We start from the raw sequence: 25,887 nt of genomic DNA on the forward strand, positions 1-25,887 counted from the left end.
AGCATGGATTGCTACTTATGACTGGTGTCCACAGAAGGAGAAATCTCAACTTCTCACACTCGATGCAACCTGTCGAGCACAAATAGCACTGTTGTTTATTAATGTTATTTTCCTAATTGATGCAGCACCAGTATCCCTGCACTGCTGCTGTCCGACACATTACACAGGATATGTTGACAAATTAGTAGTGTCTATTGCCATTATCAAGGTCCATGACACTGTTTAGCAATTAGGCTACAATTTGCTGTGTGAATTTCTAAAACGTGTACAGTACAGACCAAAAGTTTGGACACACCTTCTCATTTAAAGATTTTTCTGTATTTTCATGACTATGAAAATTGTACATTCACACAAAGCATTAAAACTATGAATTAACACATGTGGAATTATATACTTAACATAAAAGTGTGAAACCACTGAAATTATGTCTTATATTCTAGGTTCTTCAAAGTAGCCACCTTTTGCTTTGATGACTGCTTTCCGGTTTACATTTAGTTTGACCATCATTTATTTTTCAACAGGACAATGACCCCAAACACACCTCCAGGCTGTGTAACCTGTGTGACCAAGGAGGAGAGTGATGGGGTGCTACACCAGATGACCTGGCCTCCACAGTCACCAGACCTGAACCCAATCGAAATGGATTGGGGTGACCTGGACCGCAGATTGAAGGCAAAAGGGCCAACAAGTGCTAAGCATCTCTGGGAACTCCTGCAAGATTGTTGGAAGACCATTCCCGGTGACTACCTCTTGAAGCTCATCAAGAGAATGCCAAGAGTGTGCAAAGCAGTCATCAAAGCAAAAGGTGGCTACTTTGAAGAACCTAGTAGTATATAAGAAATAATTTCAGTTGTTTCACACATTTTTGTTAAGTATATAATTCCACATGTGTCAATTCATAGGTTTGATGCCTTCAGTGTAAATGTACAATTTTCATAGTCATGAAAATACAGAAAAATCTTTAAATGAGAAGGTGTGTCTAATCTTTTGGTCTGTACTGTAGGTACAGGAATAAATGGCTGGACAGATAAGTATAAAATAAACATTCTATCTCAAGGTTCTCTTGTAGGTCTTTTTTTATCGCTCTTGTTTTAAATCTGCACGGAGAGATCCCACATGGAGGAAGCAGACAATTTTCACAGTTGCTTACTGTTACTATGCAAGTCTCTCGAATTACAATGATTTCATGGTCGGTTGTGTGTAGCGTGCACTTGATTGACTGTGTCTTTCACGAGCGTCAAGTTATACTTTTGTGCAACCAGTATGCCACCCACATGCATTACAAAAGCAAAAGGTGAAATGTCGGCACACATATGAAACCATCCAGACAGCTCTGTTTGCTGTCATGGGTTTATGATCACTTTCTTTGTTTGTAGAAACCTCAGCTGCAAAACTCTTCCTTGTAGCTGCCAGTCTGAGCACCAGTGTCCTCAAGACATGGCTGAGAAATGTGACATGTTTACATCAGCAGCCATATTCCACATTTAGTGTTGGCTTTGAAGCCCTGAGTGACCTAAAGCAGAAAGGTCCTGTAACTCAAACAGTTTTCTGACAAAAAGTCTAACAAATGCATTAACAAAAATGCAATGAAAGAATGGAACTCCCTGGGGAAAAGTGATTTAGTATTTGCCACGGTAAAGTATGAATGAGTTAAAATTAGCAAGCTTCCTGCCAAGTCCCTGTAGTTGCTCACAATATCTGCATTGCTTGTTTAGGACTAGTGATGAGTGGACTTGCTCAGATAACGTGTTATCTGAGCATGCTTGGGTGTTATCAGAGTATCTTGGGCGTGCTCGTAGATTATGTTTGTGTCTTTGCAGCTGCATGATTTGCGGCTGCTAGACAGCCTGAACACATGTGTGGATTCCCTAACAAACAGGCAATCCCTGCATGTGTTCAGGCTGTCTAACAGCCGCGAACCATGCAGCTGCGAAGACACAACCATAATCTACGAGCACGCCCAAAATACTAAGAACACCCGAGCATGCTCGGAAAACCCGAGTAACAAGCACACTCGCTCATCACTAGTACTAATGCATGCAAGTATGGGTATGAAGACATTTCTCACTCTGACCAACCACATGGATACAGATGTGATCAATAAATAAAATATACACAGTGGAGTCAGGCAATGACCTAATGTGACCCAAAGTGCAGTAAACCATGCCCTTCACAATCCAATAACTCCGTACAGAGTCCAAATAATCTGCTTAGAGACAAAGCTAAATACAAATTGCAGGTTCCTTCCCCATCTAGGACATGATGAAGCCCTAAGTAAAAATATGGACAGCAGTTTTATTTATGAGACAGCGCTCCACTTCCATGTAGTAAAGTTTATTTGGTTATTATGGAGAATACACATGGAGAGACCCCTGGTTTAGATATCAGAAAGACTCTTGATCCAAAACGGCTCTTACTCATCAAGCAGGGGCTCCACAACACCCCTGATGGTGTCAGGCACCAGGACATTAGAAATTATATATTATAGGGGACATTTTTTTGGTTTGGAAGCCCCTTGTGTGTTAAATAGCAAAATATAATGTAAGATATCAAGTGCATTTACATTGCATGATTATCAGGAACAAGCTTTCTAAGGATGGTTCATTTCCCAATAATTGTGCAATGTAAACAGGCTGCAAATCACACGACGAAGGAGCAAAACGCTTGTTTGTTGGGTGCAATGATTTTTTACCTTTGTTAAAACACTGTTCCTGGCGGCAGCACACTATCCTGTATAAATAGGACCTGCTCTGCCGAGAACAATGGCAGCCTATGCGCACATAATCTATTACAGATGATTCAGTGCACATGTTACGCGCGATCTGCCTGTCTAAACAGGCTATTAAACAGCTGCAAAGATCCTGCTGATCAGCGATCGTTTAAGACTGACAGCTGTTGTCTGAAAGCGGATTCGGCCAATTGATCGACTGACAGCCATCTCTGCCAACTCTCCCAAACACAAGACTATTTGTTAGCAGAGCTCTCCTGTGTTCTCTATGAGAACGCCGCCTGACATGTCAGCTGGTGGATCATCTCAGAAAGAGCAATGTTATCGGACATGCCTGATAGACATCTCTCTCGACCATCAGTTGGCTGGCACCCCATACACATTGGTCAGTTGTTGATATCGGCGGGTACAGCCGACATTAGTCTAATGTGTATGACTGCCTTAATGCCATAGGCCGGCGGGTATAAACCCAGCCTTTCTTCTATACCTCAATGAGTGCCCAACTGCCTCAGTCCTGAAAACTCCACTTTCGACTTTAGTTTGACACAAGAGGGTTTTTCAGTAAGTCAGCCAGTCAGCCTACGTCACACACATGCTCGCTACTTTCCCGACTAGTGTCAGACTAAAGCTGAAAGCGAAGCCCCTGGGACAAGGGAGAGTTGCCGGATGTAAGGGGGCAGGGGCACACTTATTAACTGAAGGATATGGCGTATATCATGCCTTCTTACGCACATTTAAAGGTATCTTGTTCTAACTGAACAATCCCTGTAAATCCTGTAAATTGTGAGGGGAAGCCTCCATGGTTGCTACATTCATGACATTTTTATTTTACTCTACATAAACATTTCCCCGAGAAAGGCAGATTCAGTGCTGTGATCAATGTCACACTACAACATGTCAGCGGGGGGGCACCAGTTAAGGGTTACGTTAGGATTGTACCAAGAACAACGAAACCTTCCACACTTGCAATGACCTCACACGGAGAAACTGTGGAGTGTTTGTATTTTTACGTGTTTAGTTTCCTTATTAGAGGAAGAGTTCTATATCCATAGTGTATTTTACAGCTGCAATATTACCCCCTTCTTTCCAAAACATTCTCAAAATAGCGGCCAGGAAAGGATTAAAGGAAATGCCAAAGTAGGCCTGAGGATTAGGAAGAGTCATCGAATGGTGGGAGAGAAAGGAAACCGTGTTTCTTCACATGAATGGTCACTGAGCAAAGTCTGACATGAGGACTGGAATTACAAAGGGGCTCACGTGTCATTGTTACACATTGTGCAAGGACGCTTTCTCCTCAGAGTATTGGCGAATTAGGAATGACCCAGCAGTGATGAAACCACTAATGTTACTATATTATGGCCCTAGAGATGGCACACAACCACAGCTGACAATTATATGGCACATCAGTCTTTTTTACTGCCATCTAGTAACATGTTCTAATTAGGCCATTACTAGTATACATGACTTAATGGCTGAACTTGTGTTTTATGAAATCAGAACATAAAACCATTTTATACCATGGATAAAGAGCACTGGATAACCAGCTTTGATGCGTTCCCTCCATTGTCCTGGGGGACAATAAGGTGCCTCCTGGTTCCCAGTATGGTCGACCTGCACTTTCCTACGCAGTAAAAAGCAGTCAGTACGGCGTCCGACAATTACTGCTTTGGGAAATTTGGCAGGAAAGGGAAGGTAGGGGTAAGTGAATAGAAATGTCTCATACACTTATTTTCACATTGACAAGCATATAAAAATCCTGTGTATAATAGTGTCGTACTCAAGATTAATTACAGCACAAGTCTCATTTCTCAACACATAAGAAGTAAACCCTGAGATAGTGACAAGTTACCAGCCATAATTGGAGCGTCTTGCAGAGGTAAACCTTGCTTACTTTTTCTCCACACTTTGCTGCTGAATACATACTGTATAGTGTAGGATTATTTCGGAATATCCAGATGTATTGAAATTCCCTATAATATAACAATGATTGCCTGCCTATTTCTGTATTCGTGCTCTGTAAGGGTATGTTCACACAAAGAATTTTTGTATAATTGTTTTATGGGTTTTTTTGCGCCTAAAATGCTGCATTTCGCAGTACCAGCAAATACCAGATTTTGAGATTCTCATTCACCACGCATTTTTTTCCTTACATTCTTTGAACTGTTGCGCGCTTTTGGAAATCTGCAACAACAATATTTTGGCAGCACCACAATAGCCTATAAGCCATAGTCAATGTGTGTCATAATTGTGGGCAAAAGCTAATAAGGGGCAAATACATATGGAGTCCAGTCTAGAAAATGTGAAATGACAGATGACCCCTAAAACAGAGGAGGCATACAAAACACGTTATTCATTACTGCACAACTCCATTTGAATGTACACAATGTGGATCATTAAAAAAAACATACTTAAGTCCCAGACCTGTAGTCACGTGACACGGTTTATGTCATGTAAGCGCTGCAACCCATCATTGGCCACTGATCAGCTGCAGCCTCAGTTTGGTCAGAATGGACAGAGTGAAGGAACTGCAGACCAAATGGAACTTGGAGAGGCTTCAAATAGAATTTATTATCAGTATGTAATATCCATTCGCTACGCCACGTTCAGTACAGTATTACCTTAACGTTCGGGTGAAGATCCCTCATCAGACAAACAGGCCATCTTCAATGCATTTAGGACAAAGGGGTCCAGCTAGCAGGGTTGGGTTCCTCCAAACAGGGAAAACCATGATTCAGCTACATCAAGGCCTGCAGTGTCCCAGTTTGGGGGAATCTCACCCGTAATACTGTACTTAGAGTTTAACCAATGGATATGAAATACTGACAATAAATCCTATTTGAAGCATTTCCTTTGCCTTTAGGTGTGCAGTTCCTTCTCTCTGTCTACTATGGGTCTACAGGAGCTTAGTGGTTGGCTCCAGAGGAACTAGCACCCTTCTCAAGCCAAATCTACTTCACTGGGTGTTCCAGCTATCTGGTTGATTACTACTAGTTTGGTCAAGGTGGAAATCACTACAAGATCACTAGGGGATACTGGACTCGGAGCAGAGGAACGGCACCAGTCCGGGAAATAAGCATGCACTTTTTATGATGGATATCCGAGACATTAAAAATTGTTTTTCAGTAACTGATCCTTTAACAATCACCATTTTTCACTTCCTTGAGCGTGGTTACTATTCCAGTTTTCCAAACAGTAATATTTTTCAGTAGTAGACTCCAGTGAAGACTACACAGATATTTGGAAATCAAGTAAAAACTTCACCTTAAGAGTCAAAGAAAAAAAAAAAAGAAAAACTTGGAACTAACTGAATCCAGGTCAACAATAGCGGAGATCAGTCTGGAAATGTATCCCAATTTCCTCTCATTGCTTATCAAAGCAGTCTAACTGTGCCGCAGGATTTCAGGTAATTGTTACAAAATGGACGATGTCCTTGGGGCGGCCTCATGTCAGAACAACCGTGCAGGCTTAGTTCTGTAACATAAAACGGAGCCTGAGTTTTTATGCTCCATTCCCGAACATCAAAGTGAAATCTTAAACTATTGCGACTTGATAATAACAATGTATTAGGAGCAGAATAAGACTGCATAACAGAGATGTTTCCACAAAGCCCTGAATTAGAAACATCCTCTCAGATAATGGAACACTATCAGCCAAAAATGCCTTAATGTGCATTGTTTGTCAATAACTGATGTTTAAAGTCATTTTTGGATAACGGTATGTTTATAACCGGAAATGAAGAGTGCCAACATTTTTTAAACTGTTTTATAAATTTTGGCTCTCCTGAGAGAATGCTACGAGCTATCTGGAGCACTACTGACAAAGGTAATTACTATCAGATTAGGCTGGTTTCACATTTGCGTTTTTTGCCGCTGCGTTTTAGCGCAAAAAAACGCATGCGTTTTTTTCCTATACTTAACATTAAAAACACATGCTTTTTTGCATGCGTTTTGCCGCCGAATGCGTCTTTTGTATGCATGCGTTGTGTTGCAGAAATGCAACATGTAGTAATTTTTAGCGGTGTTTTTTTGTTTCAGCTTATCTTGCTACCTCTTTAGACTTGATCTTCACAGAGACTTTTTGTTGTGCAGCTGATTGGATTTTAGCTATTTAGCTATAGCTGTAGTCTAAAGGAATACAAGGAGTTTCTCTGACATAGATGGCAAACTCAGGCCCGTGGGCCAAATCTGGTGTGCAATGTTATTACATTTGGTCGGCAACAAAATACCTTACGTCTACTAGAGCTGGCCCGTCGGTTGACAACGCATGTACCGATTAATACTGCAAATCCCCCGTTTCCAGTCCTGCTTTCTCCCTGTTTACAATACACCCCGTAGTAATGTGCTCCCCAGCTATGACGCCCTTCCTGACCGGCATTCACCTGACCCGGAAGTTCTCTCCTCTTCTCTTTACATCAGTGCGCACTCCCCTGTGCTCTCCCATACATCTCAGCAACCATAGCGCCTAAGATCTCTGTCTCCTCCACAAGCTGGGCACAGGTTTGCTATTGTGCCGGTGCGCTCATGCCATGATTTATTTTATTGCTCTCTTTGGTCATGTATTCGCCATTTTATTTTTTTTGCAGATTGTTATCCGTCCCCATTGTACTGAGACCTTACCATTTTTGATTGCTCCCTGCCATCTTGACTCTGATTATTGTTTATGTACTTCTGATGTTCTTTACTACTCTATATTTCCTTTATGAGAGTCACCACACCTTTTACATTCCCCTGTATACTGCTATCTACCCTACTCCCATCCCTGACATTTCCTGCAGTATTGGGGTTCTCCCTATCCTAGGCAGATTCCCCCAACCCATTTCACGACCTACTTTTTTTTCTGTTGTGACTAATGTTATAATTATTACGGATGGCCCATCAGTTTGTCCAAGATTTTAATCTAGGCCCACTGTGTATTTGAGTTTGACATGTCCGAGTTTAAATGGAACCTGAAAGCTGATTCACAGGAAGCATGATTCAGACACTGGCTTCGTTATCTCAGCCGTGCTTGTTTCAATCTGAAACGATGCAGCATTTTCAGCTATCAGGTTCCCTTTAAAGACCACATTTTCCGCAGTGTTTTTCAGGTCTATAGATTCCTTCCTGGCATTATATAAAATCTGTTAAACACATTTAAGTCATGATGTTCAATTGCTTTGGTTCATGTCCACTCTTTCCGGATCATGGTGACTGCTCGGATTTAAGAGTGGTTCCAATCTAAGTAACGTCCCAAACATGCTTCTTGCATTTAATACATCATGTATACATACTGTAAGCTGCGGAAATTGGTTCCTCATTGGGATTTCTTTCATCAGCTGTGTTCCTTAATGATTTTTATGCCGTAGGTTTAGGCTTACGATGATTGTGGAACACTTGGCTTCTTGTACATCTGCTTTTACTTTCCTGACAAACTATCACAGAAATATAATTGAAACATCAAAATTTGAGAATATCCCATTTTCTCTGCTTTAGAGAGGGGGCACTTTGATGTGGATCTGTCTGCCACCTACCCCCCTTCTTTATGCATCTTTAGAGATAGTTACTGATGCTATCTAATGAGAAGCTTGACAGAACCTGATCAAAGTAGAGACACCGAGCTCCCTTATTATCTGACATGTGAAATTGTCAGCATTTTACCAGGGAAGCAGTATTAGATCCCAGTGGAGTGGTGGTTACTATTGCGCAACCCAATGCATTGCTTGTCTACATGGCTCAAAATGGATTTATGATGCCAGTGTTACCAGGATGTATAAACTACAGCTGTCATCACTCGGACACTAGAGCCCATCTCATTGGATCTAAAATCAGATCTTCCATGTGTGTCTGAACACAGGAGTCTATAGCAAAGTCTGGTTTTATTTTCTTTCATCTGTCATATATTAAATGCATTGTGCTGTAAAGCTGATTGTTGCTTTTGACAGCCATTCATAGTGGAAACTTCAAAGCGAAAGGAGGCGTTCGCTTCTAAAGAGCAGCAATGCTGTAACTTTCAGTATACATTACATATGTGGAGATCTTCAAACTCCAGACACAGATTAGGGAACCCCATTTGGTGGCAGGCTGCATACCTTTCTTTGTAAAGATCAAAACATGAAAGGGTCTATTCCATTTTATCCGGTCATTTGTTCATGATGCTTTCTATTACTTTATTATATACAAAGAGCACCATGTTAGTAGTTACCAGGCATGGTGAGGCGAAGTGACAGCCTCAGGATGGGTGACTCTTCTACTGGTATGGGGTTCACAGGGGTGAAAGAGATGCAACTCATAATGAAGAGTAGAGCTGGTGGTGCAATGAGTAGGGAACATGGAAGGACTTCAGGTGCTATTTCTTGAGTAGAATAGCACAAAATGAAATGCTTAAAAGCAATGGAAGCATTATCAAGCAATAGCCAATGTAAACGGAGCCTTAGAGGCATCCTGTCACCATGTTTACTTCATGTCCACTACATTTTTAGCCCTTTTTAATACTGTTCCTGAAACCCCTTGATTTGAGCTTAGCTGTCACACATATCCCATATCCCTCTCACGCATGTAGTAAGTAATCAGTCCGAAGGGGATCTCCATCATCCTCATGCTCAGCGCCTACTCTGCACCCGCTATTGCCAGATCTTCAAACTCGATTGACGTAGATGAAGTGGAATCATATAAAAGGGTTACAGGAAACCTATTAAAGAGGGATAAAAGGTAGTAGACATGACTTATATTTATATAGGGTTCCTTTTAAACGGGTTTTGTCTCATAAATAAGAGTTATCATTTATTCACATATCCACAGTAAAGATCATACATGCATGAATGTTGGATGTCCGATAGCTGATCAATTCAGAGAACAGTTATACATTCTCCCTACTGCTCCATTCACACCGAGGACTTTGGGACCCTCATTCTCCTGGCAGGTAGTCTGACTGCCAGCAGTGATATATTTACTCCCTGTCCAGATACTATTCTTTATGGGACAACTGGACAACCCATTTAAAGTGCCCATACTTGTATCTCCTCTGACTGCATTATAGCTGACCTTTCATGTGTTTTCAGTTGGGCATATGAGCAAGCTGCTGCCAGACACTACCGATGGCGGCCTATCGCCTGTCAACTCAGGGATTGGGTGTCTAAATTCAAACTGCCCCATCCTTCTCCCCTTCTACATCATCTGTCGGAGGTGAGGTAGGACGCCCCCATACACATCAGATGGTCTGACGTTGAGGTTTATGAGGGCCTTTAGACAAGTGGCCGTTGTAAAAATAATGCTCAAATGTAAAGGAAAGAAAGGAACTATTATAATAGAGTGCAGATGTGCAGTCCCCAGACATGACCACTATAGTTTTGACGGAGCTGCTGTTTTGGCAGCATCCAAAGCTGATCGATGGGCGTGTGGCATCACTACCGATCACATATTGATAGCCTATCAACACTTTTTAAATTCTGTATTGTATTATTATCATAATGGACTGTTTAGCTTAAATAATTTTAAAGCTTTCTGGCCACATAATTTTATAAAAATAAAAGTACAAAAATAAATTATAGTAATATTGACCTTCTAGATTCTCCTCTACCCCTGGGTCTCCATCTGTCTTTGTTCTTTCTGCTCTGCAGTGGCAGCTTCCCCTTTCCATCTATAACAGCTTCCTCTTTTTTTGGGAAGCTTTTCTGTATGATTTTGGACTGTCTGTGAGAATTTGTGCCTATTCATGTGGAGGAACATTTGTGAAGTCAAACAATAATGTTGGTCGAGAAGGCCTGGATTGCAATCTCCGCTTTAGTTCATCCCCAAAATGTCATTGTATTTGAGGTTAGGTCTCAATCCGGACCAGTCACGTTCTTCTACACTAAACTTGCTCTTGTCCAACTATGTCTTTATGGACCTTGATTTAAATAGTCATGCTAGAACAGAAAAATGTCTGCCCCAAACTATTCTTACAAAGTTGGAAGCATACATTTGTCCATAATTTGTGTGGTATGGTGAAGCGTTAAAATTTTTCTTGACTGGAACTAAGAGACATATGTCAATTCTTGAAAAACAACCCCATAATGATGATATTTCTGAAGCACTGTGGAATTATGGAATAATAAGCAGTATATAACTGAGCAAAATAAATATAAATTCTGGAATATTTAGGAGGGAAGACATTTCACTGAATTTGTTACAATGGTGGCATCCCATTACAGTGCCACAATCTACGGTAATTCAATGAGCTCTTTAGAAGAACTCATTCTTTCACAAATGTTTGTAAAGGCAGATGGTATGGCTAAGGCTAGGGGCTGGATTTTATACACCTGTGGCAAAGGGACTGAATGAAAACCCTAAATTCAGTGATTAAGAAGTTTGTCCCAATATTTTTTTCGATACAATATTTTCACATGTGACAATTTTAATTGTACTCTATACTTTTCATTATTTTTACAAGATTTTTAATATTTTATTAGTTTTTATTAAAGTTTTGTTGCCAGTGTTAACAAAGGTCTCACAAGTAGCAGAGCGTAACATCACGTTGATGGATAAATGTGTGGCCCAGATTAGACCTTGTGTGGCAGGAATTTTTGTTCTCAAGAGACAAGTTGGGGAGCTGCCAGTAATACTTGAGAAATATGTTTTTACGGCCCATTATAGAGCACTCACATTATGGTTTTGTTTGTCCTTTTGGCATTTTTCCTAGAATTAAGGCTGCAGAGCCACCAGCACTTTGGACCTAACATGATTCCCTGCCGTACCACCCAGATCTCTTATTGAGTAGTTCCTTTGCGTTTTTTGTTACAGGTCGATGTATAAAACTAACTCTGTATATACTGCATGGTTTGTCTTTATTAGCTTTTCCGAATTAAACCTAAGAGTCTATGAAAAATAAATATACCGCAAATTGGAATGGGCTTTGGAATAAAGTATGCAATTATTGGCTGTGTCTGCTTCTCAGGGCATCGTCTATTCTTAACTGTACACTTCTCGCTTACTTTCCCTAGTTTGAGTAGTCCACGTCAAGTAAGGTGACCTGCTTCATAAATGTGCATAAACACCTCTTGACCTTGTATGTAATTGTCCTCTTCTGGTAATGTTCACTTGCCAAAATGGATTAAATTTGATCAAACATGCCTCGAAGTCATCTCATTCACATGAATACTGTATGATGATTGAGTTTCACCAGAGCAATGAATTGAATTATGTTCTAGTGCAACCTGCCGACCTGTTCAGACAAAGAGGAATCTGTTCTGGATGACGCTTTATTAATGCGTTGTACATAGATAAAGGATTCATTTTTCTTCAGCTTGTTATATTTATTTTACAACATGAAGTTTATGAACAATTGAGTAACAGAATTTTAGAATAAATTCTACTTGGATCACTTACTAACTCTCCTATACACAAACTGGTCACAAAAATGCTAAAGTAGAGGCGACTTCTTGTATGAGGTCCACTAAAGATGAGCCATGGTTTTTGATGCAACACTCCAACCACTGGTGGTAACCATATTGCTAAGATGGCAGGTTTAGCCTCAAGCGGTGGTTGGTCAGGAAGATCTACTACAAGTGCACTGCTGCTTTATGGTCCTGTAAACTGATGCTAGCCACTTTTGAGGTTCTTTTCTAATTGCAGTTTTAATTTTGTGAATCTTAATGACCTGCCACGCCAGATCCCATACATGCTTGCACTAGCATCCGACATACCCTGTTGACTGAATAAGGGTCCGTAGGGTTTTTTTTTTTTGTCACAGTGTCCAATATTTTACTGGAACAAAACCCACTGGAACAAAACCCTAGTGAATACTCAAGCCAGGTGTGAACGAACATAGATTAATAAGTATTTAGGATTTTCGAGGACTTGTCCACTATGTTCTGGTTTGAATAAAAACATTTAGGCAAAACCAAATCCTAAAAGGAAATGTGGGAGATTTCCCACAATGTCTCAGAGAAAAGAAAAAAAGACTGTCTGTTATTCTTAGCTTTTAACGCTCAGCGCAAATTTTAATTAGCATTCTGTTTTTATAAAAACAAAACCTGAACTGGGAATAAGGCAACCAAGGCAATTTTTTATTCTAGACCGTTATTCTAAACCGATTCCTTAACGGGATTTTCCACTAATGATTAACAACTCTTTATTAATGGTCTTAGGATGCTGCATAAAATTGAAAAAACCTTCTTACCTCCCAGACTAGCACAACTCCTACGCTATGTGTCCCTTGCTGGTCTCGTGACCTTCTTTTGTGTGACCGCTGCAGCAAGTCCGCAGCCACTGATCAGCTGCAGCGTTTACAGTTATGTCAGAGCAGATGAACTTTGTTTTTTCTGCTCTGATGGAATTGTGAAGGTTTCAGCCATCAGTGGCCAAGTAACATTACTTATGTCATGACACCATCGTGGGAGCTTTAGGGCAGCGGAGCACCGCTAGTCTGGGAGATAAGCATGCATATTTTTCTTACTTTTTGCTGTAGTTGGGCCATTATTAAGGGGTTATCGAATTTTAGATGGTTCCTATAAATCTGCCCCATGAAATTTGTTAAGCACAAGTAAGGCTGGTTTCAAATTTGCGTTTAAAAACACAGCGTTTTAAACGCAAACGCATGTGGTGAAAAAAAACGCATGTAAACGCGGTAAAACGCAGCGTTTTTAAGACGCATGCATTTTTGCATGTTTTATTACAAATGCGGCGTTTTGACGCGTTTACATGCGTTTTTTCATGCGTTTGCATTTTTTAAACACATGATGAGAAGTGTGTGACAGCTGCCAATCATCAAAATCAACAAGAATACCCACTGTAAACAGAAATAGCTAGGGTTAGGGTTTGGATCCCTAGTAACCCTAGGGATCCTAACCCTTACCCTAACCCTAAGGGATCTTAACCCTACCCTTAACCCTAAGGGATCTTAACCCTACCCAACCTACCCCAACCCTAACCCTTAGGGTTAGGGTTAGGATCCCAAGGGTTAGGGGTAGGGTTAGGGGTAGGATCCCTTTATCAATTTTATGGTGTGGGGTGGCTTATCAGTTTGTTTTCTTGTTTTTTTTTTTATAAAAACGCATGCGTTTTTAACGCAACCAAACATGTGCTTAAAAACGCATGCGTTTACATAGACAGCAATACGTTTTTTTACTCCAAGCACAAACAGCGCCACTCTTGTCTGTGCTGGTATTGCAGCTATAAGTCAATGAAAGATAAAAACTAGGGCAAGAATAATACTGTTTTGGAATGAAAATCAGACAGTTTTCTATTCCAAGGCAGGGGCTTTACAGTAACATTGGTTGTACTAATTCATGATTGAAATGTAACATTTCTGTCTTTTGATTGTCAGTGACAGGAGGCGGCTGCCAAAAATCCTAAATTGTATTTTTGTCATTGTAGACCTCAATATATGTTGGCAGTTATTTTATAATCTGACCTCAAGTCTAAATTAGTTGTGAAGAAAGTTGTCGACAAGTTGTTTTTATTTGCGAGACAGAGACTCAATGATGCACAGGCAAAGTTACTGTGCAGCCGGAGCCGCGTGCATCACGTCTAAGCGGCAACTTCCAACAATACCAATAATAAAACTTCATGAACCAACAAGCAGAATCCTCTGCCTTGCCAAGATCTAAATCATTCTTCAAAAAGAAAGTTGTAATAATCCCCAGTTGTGTGTATTTCTCATTACTATGGCTATAATGACACAGGGATATAATGGAGTTGATATTTGCACTCACCTCCACATGCTGGCATGTCTGGATAAGCTTGGCTAAGAGCATTTCCATCTCGGTGTTCCTTTTGATGAGGCTGGTGAGGTTGCTTTCTAAGCTTTGCTGTAAAATACAAAAACACAGTAAAGTTAATGTTTTATGATATATTATTTTTGGAATTTTGCAGCACATAAAAAAATAACAGCTTACATGTATGTGGCGTTGGCATGGATGGAGAAAGCAATACCAATTTACTTTCATGTTTACTACACCCGGATGCACAAGCTTTCATTTCTTTTTACAGAGGACTGGTGGATTAAAGCCAACTGAACCCATAGCGTTTGGCAGATGTGTATGGCCTTCTAACCCTTCAGTGAGGGATAACATTAGGGAGAAAAGGATCAGACAGTTTGAGTTCAAGAGCACGGTCCTTCTGTTCTGAAGCTAGATAAGCCACAGACAGAGCGGCTCACCTCTTCATGTCGAGTATTGATGTGGAGGAGCAGTCGGGAGACATAGATGTTGTCTAATGTGTATGGACGCCTTCTCTAGTAGTAATAGATGGCAAAAAAACATTCACCGAGGGAAACAACCAAAGCTCTCCCATCCACTGTTGAGAGCCTCCAAAGCCAATATTTTCTCCGAGACCCACCGGACAGATCTGATCTTCAAGAACTGTTATTTTGCTAATGGACAACAGATCTGCCATGGAAAATTAAAATTCTCTAACTTGAGAAAAGTACAAAAAAAGTCAAATATAAACTATGACCATTTTTGCAACCATCGTCTTTAATTCTATCAATGCATCCAAAATGAAAAATAAAGACACCTACCGGTAATTAGTAGATTTTAATTACGGTAAGCCATTCCTATCATTTTGTGTCTACAGTTCCTTTGCAAACCTATTTGTAACTGTGGTAGCTAACAACAATCAAACCCTGTATACTCTGATCGGGGTACTACGGCCCTCACCATGGTGAAATGTAAGCGTTCCGATGGAACTCTGACATTATAGACAGTCTATTGAGTGCTTTTACTTTTTGCAAAAGGGTCTATTCACCCAATACCCCCACTCCTCAAAAAAAATAGTGCAATCATACTTTAACTTACAATTTTAGCTATTTATTAGACAAAAGAACTCAAGCTGGTCATCGTCATAAAGCTCCCACATACACAATAGCTGTCGGACAAAGAATAATTTTTTATTCCTTCCACAGCTATCTCTCTTCTCCCCTATCCACAGGAATGCTCAACTACCCCAAGCCTCCTGTATTGTCTGTGAGAGCCACTGCAAGACCTTTCTGGCAGTGGCTTATCTCCTGGAGAACAAAAGGATAAGTGGTTCAATACTGGACCTGTTGGATCCTTCTCTTCCCTCACATCATCTGTTAGAAGAGTCAGGAGGCCGTCATACACATTAACATTGTATGAACATCAACCAACAGCCTAATCTACATTAGATAGGTTAGATCTCGCGTGGCTCTCCTATACGCAGGAGCCCTCCTGTGTTTTTCATGAGACTGCCGCTGCCAGGCATCTCTGGTGGTGACTTCTCTCTTAAGGTCCATTTACATGGGCAGATCGGCGGCACGATATGACTGCTTATCATAAAACATTTACCCATCGGCAATCATTTCAAGGCCTTTTTACACAGGAAAACCAATCGAAGTACCGTACATTGAGCGATCTAGTAAACAAACAATGTGCACTGAGCGATCTACTCAAGAACGCTGAGAGTGCATAGACTTCCATAGTTTTCGATGGTGCAAGTGTCGTTTGCACAAAATGATGCGCCGCAAACAATTTTTATGCTGCACAAACGATCATTTCACACATGGTAAGAGAATTGTGAAATGAGCATATTTAGCGATGCTTGTCCAGAATTCTCTTGCACTGTAAATGCCTCTTTAAAGAAATAAAGGATAGGCAGTGTAAAATCGGACATGTCGAACCCTTAGACTATAGTCCGTAAGGGGACCCCATACACATCAGACTGTCGGCCAAACCAGTCAATATTTGCGGGTTCGGACGACATTAGTCTAATGTGTATAGTGGCATTAAGGGCTAATATTACGTGACTGAAACTTTACAGCTAGACTAAGGCCACGTTCACATGTTGAATATTTGGTCAGTATTTTACCTCAGTATTTGTAAGCCAACAATCAGAGGAAAAGTATAATAAAAACACGTCACCACATCTGTCTCTGTATTTATCACCCACTCCTGGTTTTGGTTTACAAATACTGAGGTAAAAAACTGAACAAATACTGAACGTGTGAACGTGGACTAAGTCACTTATTTCTCAGTTCCACCATGGCCAACTCCTTATTTACTTCTTTTCTGTTTTCTCACGGCACACTGTTACTAACATACAATTAGCACCTCCATGTTTCCTCACTCTTTCTATGCATATTTTAGCAATGAATAAATGAAAGTAAAAACTCGTTACAGTAGAATTGCTTCAATTTAATAATCATTAGTGTAAAGATTAGTATATGAACCATCAAGAAATACCCGTTACTAACGATACATGGTGCCGGACAGGTTTCTGATGGGGTTCTGGTGCTTTCACGCCAATAATAGTGGCGCAGATTGCGCTATTTATTATTACATAGAATAAGTTTATGGACAGTACAAAGCAGCTCCATAAATCACATTTATATGTCCTGCAGGAAGGAATCTCATTTTATGATAGCAGACGACTCTGGATACTTAAATATAAACGAGCTACTTTTGTTTTAATATTGCAATAGTGACAGGTAATGAAACCGACCGCCCATTATATCATCTGTCACAGCCTTATTACCCTTGTCAGGCGAACATGTAAAACGTAAAGAAATGTATAATGTTTGAGAGCAGGTTATTAAACAACAATGTTAGAGATGTAATTGCTACGCCTTTCATTAAACATCTTACATGAAAAGTATACTTAAAAAAAAAATCTGAAAAAAGCCACTGACACTGTAAATCCTTCTCATCTTACCTGTTCCACGCTGCGAGCAAGAGTGATCCAACTATATGAGGACATTCCTCCTAGTGCAGATTACTTATATTTTAGGCACTTAAAATGTTCAACTGAATATGTCATATGGGCTACGGAATAAGTGATTACGACTCCTAAAAGCACAATCTTCCCGCTCCCATGTCATTTTTATGCCACTTATGGTATATTTAACTATGAAATGCTATTAGAAACCTCTTCAACATAAACTCCCATAATAATTCTCCCATAACTATAACCTTTAAGTACTTTTATTTAAAAAACAAAACTAAACTATATGAAATAGAAAAGGAAACAAAATGCTAAATAAGTCTGTACATGTATATGAAATTTTACCAATGGATGTTTCCAAGCAAAACTGTACCCCATCAGTCACAGCCTCGGAGATGGGCATATTTTAAGATTATGAAAAAAAACCTACAGAATACATAATGTCTCTTGGGACATATTAAAATAACGTTTAGCATTTTATAAACCCAATTCTACTAGGAATATGGGGTTGTGGTTTATGCTGTTTATTGGGATTTAACAACCACATAATACTCCTAAAAGTGGTGCTGCAAGCAAAATAATTGTATAATAAACCAGGCATGCAGCAAATATTACACAACAATATAAAAGGTTTCCCAGACAGACGGCAGTCTTGGTGCCACAGAAAAAGACGACACGACTGACCTTGATGTAACCCTACTCTATTTGAAGACTCAACATCCCGTAAAAGAGACAATAAAATGTCCAGAACAACCAGATAAGGAGCCTGCAAAAGAGGACAGATATCTCGACCTGCATGCTTACACAGATATTTTTATGCGTTTTCAGACAAACTAATATATTAGGGATTCAATTATATATATACACATATATATATATATATATATATATATATATATATATATATATATATATATATATATATATATATATATATATATATATATATATATATATATATCTCTCATGCCCATGCCGATGTACTGTATATATAACATGGATTTAAAGAGGTTGTTCAGTACTTTATCTTGTCTATCCAGTCAGGGTCACCCAGAACTCCCACCGATCACCTGTTCTTAGTGTCGCCGGTGGCAGCCAGCTGGAGATGCTTAATTACGGAGCTGCTCTGTCTTCTGATAATGGCAGAGGCAGGGTACTATATAATTGTCTAAGGGTCACTTCCGTCTGTCTGTCTGTCCTTCTGTCACGGTTATTCATTCACTGTTTGGTCTCGCCAGCTGCCTGTCATGGCTGCCGCGACCAATCAGCGATGGGCACAGTCCGGAAGAAAATGGCCGCTCCTTACTCCCCGCAGCCAGTGTCCCCGGCGCTCCGGTCCATACTCCCCGCAGTCAGTGTCCCCGGAGCTCCAGTCCATACTCCCCGCAGTGTCCCCGGCGCTCCGCTCCATGCTTCCCGCAGTCACTGTCCCCAGCGCCTGCTCCATACTCCCCTTCGGTCACCGCTAACACAGGGTTAATGCCGGCGGTAACGGACTGCATTATGCCGCGGGTAACGCACTCCGTTACCGCCGCTATTAACCCTGTGTGTCCCCAACTTTTTACTATTGACGCTGCCTATGCGGCATCAATAGTAAAAAATGTAATGTTAAAAATAGTAAAAAAATCAAAAAACCTGCTATACTCACCCTCCGTTGTCCGCTCGCCCCTGCAGCCATCTTCCTTTCTCAGCGATGCATTGCAAAATTACCCAGATGATCTAGCGGTCTCGCGAGACTGCTAAGTCATCTAGGTAATTTCGCAATGCATCCTAGGAACGGAAGATGGCGGCAGCCACGCGCCCATCGACACAGCGCTGTTGGATCCCAGGAGGCAGAGAGACAGGACGCTGAGGAGCAGCGACAAGAATGGTGAGTATGTTAAACTACAAGGGGCCCTCGGATCGCTAGGTGAGTATGTTTATTTTTAAACCTGTGACATACGTAGCTGGGCAATATACTACGTCACTGGGCAATATACTACGTGGCTGGGCAATATACTACGTGGCTCTGTGCTGTATACTACGTGGCTCTGTGCTGTATACTATGTCACTGGGCAATATACTACGTCGCTGGGCAATATACTACGTCGCTGGGCAATATACTACGTCGCTTTGTGCTGTATACTACGTCGCTGTGCAATATACTACGTGGCTCTGTGCTATATACTACGTGGCTCTGTGCTGTATACTACGTCACTGAGCAATATACTACGTCGCTGGGCAATATACTACGTCGCTGGGCAATATACTACGTGGCTTTGTGCTGTATACTACGTCACTGTGCAATATACTACGTGGCTCTGTGCTGTATACTACGTGGCTTTGTGCTGTATACTACGTGGCTTTGTGCTGTATACTACGTCGCTGTGCAATATACTACGTGGCTCTGTGCAATATACTACGTGGCTCTGTGCTGTATACTACGTGGCTTTGTGCTGTATACTACATCACTGGGCAATATATTACGTCGCTGTGCAATATACTACGTGACTGGGCAATATACTACGTGACTGAGGGTGAGTATATACCGTATATACCCGAGTATAAGCCGAGATTTTCAGCCCAAATTTTTGGGCTGAAAGTGCCCCTCTCGGCTTATACTCGAGTCAAGGTGTGTGGCAGGGTCTGCGGGTGAGGGGGTGAGGGCGCCGAGGCATACTTACCTGCTTCCAGCGATCCTGACGCTCCCCCTGCCGTCCCACGGTCTTCGGTGTTGCAGTTCTTCCCCTCTTCAGCGGTCACGTGGGACCGCTCATTAGAGAAATGAATAGGCGGCTCCACCTCCCATAGGGGTGGAGCCACCTCTTCATTTCTCTAATCAGCGGTGCCGGTGACCGCTGATAGAGGAAGAGGCTGCGGCACCGAAGACCAGCTGTCCGGGGGAAGGAGCCGGACGCCGGGACCAGGTAAGTATGTCATATTTACCTGTCCCCGTTCCAGCCGCCGGGCGTCGCTCCATCTTCCCGGCGCCGCTCTGTCTTCCCGGCGTATCTCCCCTCTGACTGTGCAGGTCAGAGGGCGCGATGACGCATATAGTGTGCGCGGCGCCCTCTGCCTGATCAGTCAGAGCGGAGAGACGCCAGGACCGGACGCTGGGAGCTGCAAGCAAGAGAGGTGAGTATGGCTTTTTTTTTTTTTTTAATTGCAGAAGCAGCAGCAGCAATGGCAGAGCTTTCAATGGAGCATCTATGGGGAAATATGAACGGTGCAGAGCATATATGGGGCACAGCTATGGGGAAATATGAACGGTACAGAGCACTATATGGCAGCTATGGGGAGATATGAACGGTGCAGAGCACTATATGGCAGCTATGGGGAGATATGAACGGTGCAGAGCACTATATGGCAGCTATAGGGAGATATGAACAGTGCAGAGCACTATATGGCAGCTATGGGGAGATATGAACGGTGCAGAGCACTATATGGCACAGCTATGGGGAGATATGAACGGTGCAGAGCACTATATGGCAGCTATGGGGAGATATGAACGGTGCAGAGCACTATATGGGACAGCTATGGGGAGATATGAACGGTGCAGAGCACTATATGGCACGGCTATGGGGAGATATGAACGGTGCAGAGCACTATATGGCACAGAAATGGGGAAATATGAATGGTGCAGAGCACTATATGGCACAGCTATGGGGCAATAATGAACGGTGCAGAGCACTATATGGCACAGCTATGGGGAAATAATGAACGGTGCAGAGCACTACATGGCACAGCTATGGGGAAATAATGATCTATTTTTATTTTTGAAATTCACCGGTAAATGCTGCATTTCCACCCTAGGCTTATACTCGAGTCAATAAGTTTTCCCAGTTTTTTGTGGCAAAATTAGGGGGGTCGGCTTATACTCGGGTCGGCTTATACTCAAGTATATACGGTAACTATTTTTTATTTTAATTTTTTTTTTTTAACAGGGATATGGTGCCCACACTGCTATATACTACTTGGGCTGTGTTATATAGTGCGTGGCCTGTGTTAAATACTACGTGGGATGTGCTATATACTACGTGGGCTGTGCTATATATTACATGGGCTGCTATATACTACGTGGCTGCTATATACTACGTGGCCTGTGTTATATACTGCGTGGGCTGTGTTATATACTGCGTGGGCTGTGCTATATATTACGTGGGCTGCTATATATGTGGCTGCTATATACTACGTGGCCTGTGCTATATATTACGTGGACTGTGCTATATACTGCGCGGTCTGTGCTATATATTACATGGACTGCTATATACTACGTGGGCTGTGTTATATACTGCGTGGGCTGTGCTATATATTACGTGGGCTGTGCTATATATTAAGTGGGCTGTTATATACTGCGTGGCCTGTGTTATATACTGCGTGGGCAGTGTTATTTACTACGTGACCTATGTGATATACTGCATGGGCTGTGTTATATACTGCGTGGGCTGTTCTATACTGCGTGGGCTGTGCTATATACTGCGTGGGCTGTGCTATATACTGCGTGGGCTGTGCTATATACTGCGTGGGCTGTGCTATATACTGCGTGGGCTGTGCTATATACTGCGTGGGCTGTGCTATATACTGCGTGGGCTGTGCTATATACTGCGTGGGCTGTGCTATATACTGCGTGGGCTGTGCTATATACTGCGTGGGCTGTGCTATATACTGCGTGGGCTGTGCTATATACTGCGTGGGCTGTGCTATATACTGCGTGGGCTGTGCTATATACTGCGTGTGCTGTGCTATATATTATGTGGGCTGTGTTATTTACTACGTGGGCTGTGTTATTTACTACGTGGGCTGTGTTATTTACTACGTGGGCTGTGTTATTTACTACGTGGGCTGTGTTATTTACTACGTGGGCTGTGCTATATACTACATGAGCTGTGTTATTTACTACATGGGCTGTGTTATTTACTGCGTGGGCTATGCTGTATATTACTTGGGCTGTGCTATATATTACGTGGGCTGTGTTATATACTACGTGGCCGTGCTATGCACGATGTACATACATACATGCATATTCTAGAATACCCAATGCATTAGAAATTTTATATATATATTACATACACACACACGTTATAGAATTTTGTGTTATACATGAAAAGCGGAGGCCCTGTCCTAGTCTCATTAGAGCCCAACATAGCAAACAGTTTTTCCTATAGCTTGCCTATATCACACATAAGCCATTGGTTAACATGGTTCACTTAAAATTGTAAATGTGAGTAACTTTAAACAATTATTTTGGGACATATGGCGAGATTGCCCCGCTATAGCTCATTATCTGAACAGATAGACAAGGGCGATCCTTTTTTTCATGATTAGAGGAGTCATATGACATCAATTGTAATCATACGTATAATTATGGTGAGTTGGGGGTTAGACCTCTAGTATAAAAATACAGTTGATTATAGGGTCTATACAACTTTTCCCAATCGAAAATACTGCAACCCAACTAAGCCCACTGAAGTCAATGGAGTCTGTTAAAGTGGTTTTGCTAGGCTCAAGCAAATTTCTGCTGTGGCTCGGTGTGACTGCCGATTACTAAATTGTACACTGTGAACACCATCACGATTCCATTGTATTCCCAGCTCAATTAGGCGGTCATGCAACCACAAGTGTGCGATTTGCATACTCATCCGCTTCTTACAAAGTTCTAGCGAGATTCAGTAGCTTGTAGGCACAAAGCATGACTGCAAAAATGTGTCAAGATCCTGAAAAACCCCTTTAAAGAGAATCTGTCAATAGGTTTTTGCTACCCCATCTGAAAGCAGCATAATATAAGAAAAGAGAGCCTGGATGAAGTGTAAAGTGTATGGAGGGCAATTTGGACTTTTCCCCGGCGTGCACATTACAGTACTTTGCTCTGCCGTCGGCAGGTCGGAGAAGTGCGCCTGCACAGGAGCGCGATAGAGGACACGGTGTGCTGATGTAGGATGTGTCATCCACATGTAGCAAGAAGGAGGACGGCAATAGCAAGAAGAGAGGAGGCGCCGGATCAAGACCAGTGACGCTCATCGCACCGGACCGCCCCGTAGGCGAGTGTAATAAAAGCTATGTTGGGTTATGCACAGCAGATTATAGCATTATACAGTATTATAGAATTCTGGATGAGGGCTTACAGGGCTAGCCCTGCTTTATATGTGAAAAACTTTGGTGACATGTTTCCTTTCCTTTGAAGCCCTTCGCCAACTCTGGGTTTAATAGCTAGAATAGGAATTGAATAAACAGTGTAATTTTGAAAACATGCGATTGTATATCCTCAGATTGCATAGCCAAAAGCAGACATGCAACGTGGGCGTAGTATCAGGGTGTGAGCTGAAATGCTAGGGGCTCTATAACAACCTTTGATTTCTATCTTTCCAGAGTAAAAATTTTAGAACATGGCTTAAATTCAAGGCTTACCGTACTTAAATCTTATTTTTTTTTCTATTTGATTTACGATAAAAAGTCTTTGTGGAATAATCTTATTAAGGTTTTACACAGAATTTACAGATAAAGCCATCTGCACATAACCAATATGACTACAAAGTCATAAAGTTTCAATAAAGCTGCAAAACCCACGAATAACTCTTAGGAGGTCCACATCATATCAAGTCATTACGTCACAACTGATCAGCACATCATACAGCACCAATCTGACGTCTGGAGTCCAGGTCTTCATACATAAACCCGTATACAAGCTCCAGTATTGGAAAGTTTAATTTGGCATAAGAGTCAACAGTCTGTTCACAACTCCAACAATGTAAGCAAATGTTTCTTCCAGCCAGTGTAGACTGATGTTGTCATGTCCCACAGCCTGGGGGAGGAATGTCATAAATCCCAGAAATGTTCAGTCAACCTGTGGTCCACAGAGAATTATGCCGCTGGCTGCGATTTTCACTTCCTAATGCTATGGAGTGCCAGTGGCATCTGTCTCAAAAATTTTGATTGACAATTGAGAGTCAGCTAACTTTGCTTCAAGAGATGAGTCTTCTCTTCCAGGTGACTGGCTCCTCACCAGATTTATACTCAACCTGATTTTTGGTATAAGTGTGATATAGACATTAATTCAGATTGTTAACAGACATGATGCAATCCTGAGGATAAAATGCAACAGCTCCCTCCCAGCACATCCTTCGACAATTTTTCAAAATGTTTCCACAACAGAAGATGAGCAAACAGTAGGTTGGAAACAAAAAAAAAAATGTAAGGAATCTACTGTGGATATCATGTATTCACCCACCTTGTTATATTAGATAAATTATCTTAACAAAAATTCATAGGCAAAATCGAAACTTGCACAGACCTGTGACCCCACTTACTGTACAGTACATTAGATAACTGTCAGCGGAAGGATCATTTCACCGACAGCCATCAGTCCAGATTTCCCCATACACTGTGTTCTCTATGAAAGAGCCACTGCCAGAGTCCTCTGACAGCGGCTTAGCTTGGGAGAAAATCCATCAGGCAGGATCTTTCTCTCCCCCAAATATCAGCTAACAGGGTAGTTTGGGGGAGAGAGGGGGGTCATCACAAAAATTATTACATGAATGGCCAATCTCACACGGTTAGAAGAAAAAAAAAACAAAGGTTCTGATTTATGTTTATTTATTTAATCTGCCTGAATGGCCATCACCTTTCAGGGCTGATATACAGCATTCTATAATGCTGTATATCTGCCCCCAACCCGACCTGTATAATGCTGTATATCTGCCCCCAACCCGACCTGCAAGAGAAGAGAAATAACTTTTATTATACTCACCTGCGGTGCGGTCCGATCGGATGGGCGTCGCTGGTCTTAGTCTGGCACCTCCCTTCTTGCGGTGCCGCCCTCTTGCTTGGTGTGGATAATGCGTCTCCTCAGCACCCCACTCCTGCGCAGATGCACTTCTCTGCCCTGTTGAGGGCAGAGCAAAGTATTGCAGTGCACAGGTGCCGGGAAAGGTCAAAGAGCCCCGGCGCATGCGCACTGCAGTACTTTGCTCTGACCTCGACAGGGCAGAGAAGTACGCCTGCAAAGGAGCTCTTCTCCGAGGAGACTGTGTGGATGACAAAGGGACATGCCATCTACACGAAGCATTCAGGAGGGCGGGGATAGTAAGAAGACAGGAGGCTCCGGACCAAGACCAGAAATGCCTATCAGACCAGACCGCCCCGCAGGTGAGTATAATAACACTTATTTCTCTTCTCTTGCAGGCCGGGTTAGGGGCAGATATACAGCATTATAGAATGCTATATATCAGCCCTGAAAGGTGATGGCCACATCTCTTATCGGCCAAACCTGGTGACAGGTTCACTTTAAGGGGCATTTACATTGCAAGATAATACAGCTCGCTCATTATTTGCTTTGGACTGCTTGTGCAAACAGGCATTTAAACAACCAGTGATCAGTAAAAGTTTACCGATGAACGATAGTATCATACCGCCGCCGGTTGATCCATAAGGGTATGTGCACACGTTGCGGATTTGCCTGTGGAATTTTCTGTGCGGATTCTGCATCTCTTGGCAGAAAACGCGGGTCAAAATCTGCACATTTTTTACGCAGATTTTGTGCGTTTTTGTTGCGGA

At 41.8% G+C, this 25,887-nt stretch overlaps 1 protein-coding gene across 3 annotated transcripts in view; it reads right to left on the minus strand.

Moving 5' to 3' along the window:
* Positions 1–25,887, minus strand: part of MID1 (midline 1) — a 266,283-nt gene that overhangs the window by 111,485 nt on the left and 128,911 nt on the right. For all 3 annotated transcript variants that reach the window (XM_069761598.1, XM_069761600.1, XM_069761599.1), the window contains one exon: positions 14,394–14,489. In XM_069761598.1, coding sequence (XP_069617699.1) covers positions 14,394–14,489 — 96 coding nt within the window. The remainder of the gene's footprint in view (positions 1–14,393; positions 14,490–25,887) is intronic.

Source organism: Ranitomeya imitator, chromosome 3 (genome assembly GCF_032444005.1).
Source record: "Ranitomeya imitator isolate aRanImi1 chromosome 3, aRanImi1.pri, whole genome shotgun sequence".
Lineage (NCBI taxonomy): Eukaryota > Metazoa > Chordata > Amphibia > Anura > Dendrobatidae > Ranitomeya > Ranitomeya imitator.